A 3771-nucleotide genomic window follows, 5' to 3' on the forward strand; every position below is an offset into this window, starting at 1 on the left:
TAATAATTTTTCTATATTAAAAAATGGTTGAAAATTGGAAAACTCTTGATTTACGTGTTTTGGTCATTCTTACTTTTTAAATTGCCAAGAGAATATGTAATTTCTTGGTTTTTTGCGAGATTAGTTCCTATTTACATTAATTTAGTCAAAAAAATATAATTCATTTTTTCATAAAAAAACATAATAAAAATTTGTAAAAATCTCGATTTACGTGTTTTGGTCAATCTTACTTTTTAAATCGCCAAGAGAATTTGTAATATCTTTGTTTTTTGGTGAGATTAGTTTCTATCTACGTTAATTTAGCCAAACTAGTTTTAGTGTTAGTAAACCTTTAAGAAAGTTTTAAATTTGACTTTAATTTTATCTGGTTCAACAAAATCATGTTCAACCCCAAGATATTGACGATTTTTAAATTTATTTTATAGTTTTGAAGATTATATTTCCTTAATTAAATTAATGAAACATTGAAGAAAACAACCAAAAGTTGGGGATTAATAAAATTGTCTCGCATAACCCTAGCTCTTGATTGTTAGATTCACTGATAAACATGTTTTAAGAACTTATTTGATGTAGGAGTTTATCCAACTTCGATCATTTTTATGGGTAAAGTTTAATACATAGCTTCGATAGGAAGATAACATCAAGGGGAAAACATTCATTAACTAGAGAAAATGAAATTTCATTCATGACAAAATACAACAAGATGTCAGGACCAACCCAAACATGTAACTAAAACAAAGAGAACTCAAATATAAAGGTTTCTTGAAAATTTAAATAACGAAAACTTAAGATATGATCAAATTCTGATCACCACTGTTTCTTATTCAGATCCAAATCCTTATTGGTGTTCTTCATATTCAAAGTATTCTGAATTTGTTCTAGAATCTTTTCATGAAATCCAACAGATGAAGAACCCATCTCAATCATAGGCATGACACTTGATGATGAAGAACCCATCTCAATCATAGGCATGACACTTGATGTTGTAGCGGCATCAATAGGAACAAGGGACGAAGATGATTCATCATCATTCCTCTTCAGAATCTCCATCCTACGATTAACATCTTTGAGATGTTGTTCAATGACAGAACCGAAATCTCGAAGATCACTTTTCGGGAGACGAGAAACCAAAGTTTTGCCACTAAGACAATCAAACATGATGTTTTTCATCTCCAGCTCTTTGTTCTCTCTCCGCGCCTTCCTCCAAGACTCGGTGGCTTTGGTGATCCTTTGTTGGAGAAAGGACTCTTGGTTCACCATCTTCTTGGTCTGGTCCATCACCGACATCATCCTCCATTGGGACACAACCTTGTCAGCCTCCTCTCTCGATGGCCACACCTCCGGGTTCGACTCGTACGCACTGTTGACGATAACACAGATGGGGACGTCACATAGTGTTGCCAACTCATGAGCTTTCTTCAGAACACCTCTTTTTCTTTTCTTGAAAGTTGATTTTCTTGCTGTCTCATTTTCAATAAAAGCCATTTTCACTTTCTTTCTCGTCATTATTATTATTATTATTTTTTTTTTTGATATTTGTAATAATTTTTTAAGGGACTGGTGCTCCTTATATATATATATATATAATCTGATTGTTTGAGTTAAGGAAATTTTATCACAACTAAAAAAAAAAAGAAGAAATTTTATCACAATTCAAACATATACAAATCTATACCATACCTTGTAAAAGATATCATAATTGGTAGTAACTGAATGGAAAGAAATATTTATATCTATAGAAGTAAATTTACTATTCAATTATGGCTAATTTTTTTACTTTTTTTTATATTAGTTTACTTTTTTTTTTCTAGTTTGCTATCAAGGAGTCTAAATAAGTTTTTTTTTCCTGTAAAAATATAGTTATTACTACCCACTTTATCAACTATTAATTTTCCTTGATATGCAAAAGTTTGATTATTAATGTGCGTGATAGGGCTAATTTTAATAATTTTTTTCTTACCCATGACCATCATTATTCTTAATTGGATGCCTTAAAAATCCAATCAAACAGAGGGAATATATTATTTTGGGGTTAATTACACTACTAATAATTACCTACACGCAAATACCTTACATATTTTAAATATATTTCAAAAGTTGTTCAAAAATAAATTAAAAATTAAATCATCTTAAGAGGGTATTTTTTGTATATGTTAATTAATCTGGAAATGTATATAAGATTTATAAAAACTTGATAATTCATAATGATTTTAAAATTCAACCTGTTGATATAGACTAATATTTAGAAATCCATTAAAATTCAATGTGACAATAAATACTTATGTAAATCTTTAGAGAAAAAATTAATTAGTATTTAGAAAATATAAATCTATTTAAAATAATAAGATTTTCCCACCAATTCAACCTTTTCTATTTAGACTTGGAAATCTTTCCAAAACTTTAAATTTCCAAGATGCCAATAAATAGTAGTATGTAAATCTTCCAAACGAGAGCATTAAATATTGTTTAGAAATCTATCATAAAAAATCAGATTTACCCACAAAATTAACCTTTGTATTTTAGACTTGGAAAACCTTCAAAATTTATCACAATCCAATATGACAATAAATACTTGCGTCAATCTATAGAACAAATTACACATTAGTAGGTTTAAGGTTCATACACTTGGCCAGTCCTAGAATGTATGAGGTCTAAAGCAAATTTGATATAGTGTGGTTATATATTTTAAAACGTTTATCTGATTTCTTAATTTTTCTTTTTATGTTTTCACTATGATCTTTGTTACAAAAATTTGACTAGGTCGAGTATTACATTTATACTAACGGTTTCTATTTTGTTGTCAATAATATTCGCTTGTGTTTTTGTTGCTAATTTGTTCAAATAAAAACAGAAGATATTAAAAGTGAATAGTTAACAAAAGAATGGAGAAGAAAAAATGCAGTATGTGCGAACTGGTTTTTGGTTGGGGGTGCCAATCGACACCGTAGGTGGTAGGTGGTATCACTTGCCACCATAAGCTGATTTGGGTTACGGTTTGATTTATGTTTCTCCAGTTTGGTATGGTTGAAAGAAAACCTTAGGACTTGGTTTAAGAGGGGAGTCTCAACAATTTAGAGTTTTTGGAGCCTCTTTTTCTTCGTTCTTTGTGAAAGAGAAGATAAAAAGTTTCTTGAGAGTTATATGATCGAAAAGAGAGTTTTATGTGCCTGTTCTTGAGAGATTTGTGGAGAAGGAGATCTGAGTGTGGTGAAGGTTAAGGGGCTGATGTGGCTGTATGTGTCATTCTCTTCGCTAGACACTTGGTGTTTTAGAGGTGAGTGCACTATCATAACTAATATAAGCGATTAGATCTCTCTTTAAATGATTGTGTGGTTGATTTTACTCTTGTGTGCCTGTAATTTTGATGTTTAGGGCATGGTTTGGCTGATGTTGGAGTCTTGGTCTTGTTTGGTGCGACATTGTAACATCCGCGAACCAATTAATGGGTTTTTGGGATGGGTGTCGATCAACACCAAGGGTGGCGTCGGTCAACACCAACAATTTTTGGTTTGATGAAATCGTTTTAACTGTCGTTTTGGCACGGTTTGGTTTAAGTGGGATCCCAAACCGAGGTTTATAAGTGCGAAATCGACCTGAGGGTTTTGGGGATAACACTTTTAGCCGCTATAGAGAAAAGTTAGAGAGAAAAGAGAGAAGATACAGCGTTCTTGAGAGATGGAGGCTTTTTGAAGAGATTCTAAGCTGTTTTGGTGAGATCTGTCCCTGTGGAGTCGAGATCTTGTGCTAGGAACAAAGGAGCAGGTTTCTAAG

At 31.7% G+C, this 3771-nt stretch overlaps 1 protein-coding gene across 1 annotated transcript; it reads right to left on the reverse strand.

Moving 5' to 3' along the window:
* Window positions 712–1522, reverse strand: LOC104706981 (agamous-like MADS-box protein AGL80). The gene has a single exon (XM_010423223.1). It carries the CDS (start codon window positions 1504–1506, stop codon window positions 808–810), a length of 699 nt encoding a protein of 232 aa, XP_010421525.1. The 5' UTR covers window positions 1507–1522; the 3' UTR covers window positions 712–807.

Source organism: Camelina sativa, chromosome 8 (assembly GCF_000633955.1).
Source record: "Camelina sativa cultivar DH55 chromosome 8, Cs, whole genome shotgun sequence".
NCBI lineage: Eukaryota > Viridiplantae > Streptophyta > Magnoliopsida > Brassicales > Brassicaceae > Camelina > Camelina sativa.

Coding starts and splice junctions, on each gene's coding strand:
- LOC104706981 (XM_010423223.1), bottom strand. CDS start 1,506: ATGACGAGAAAGAAAGTGAAAATGGCTTTTATTGAAAATGAGACAGCA.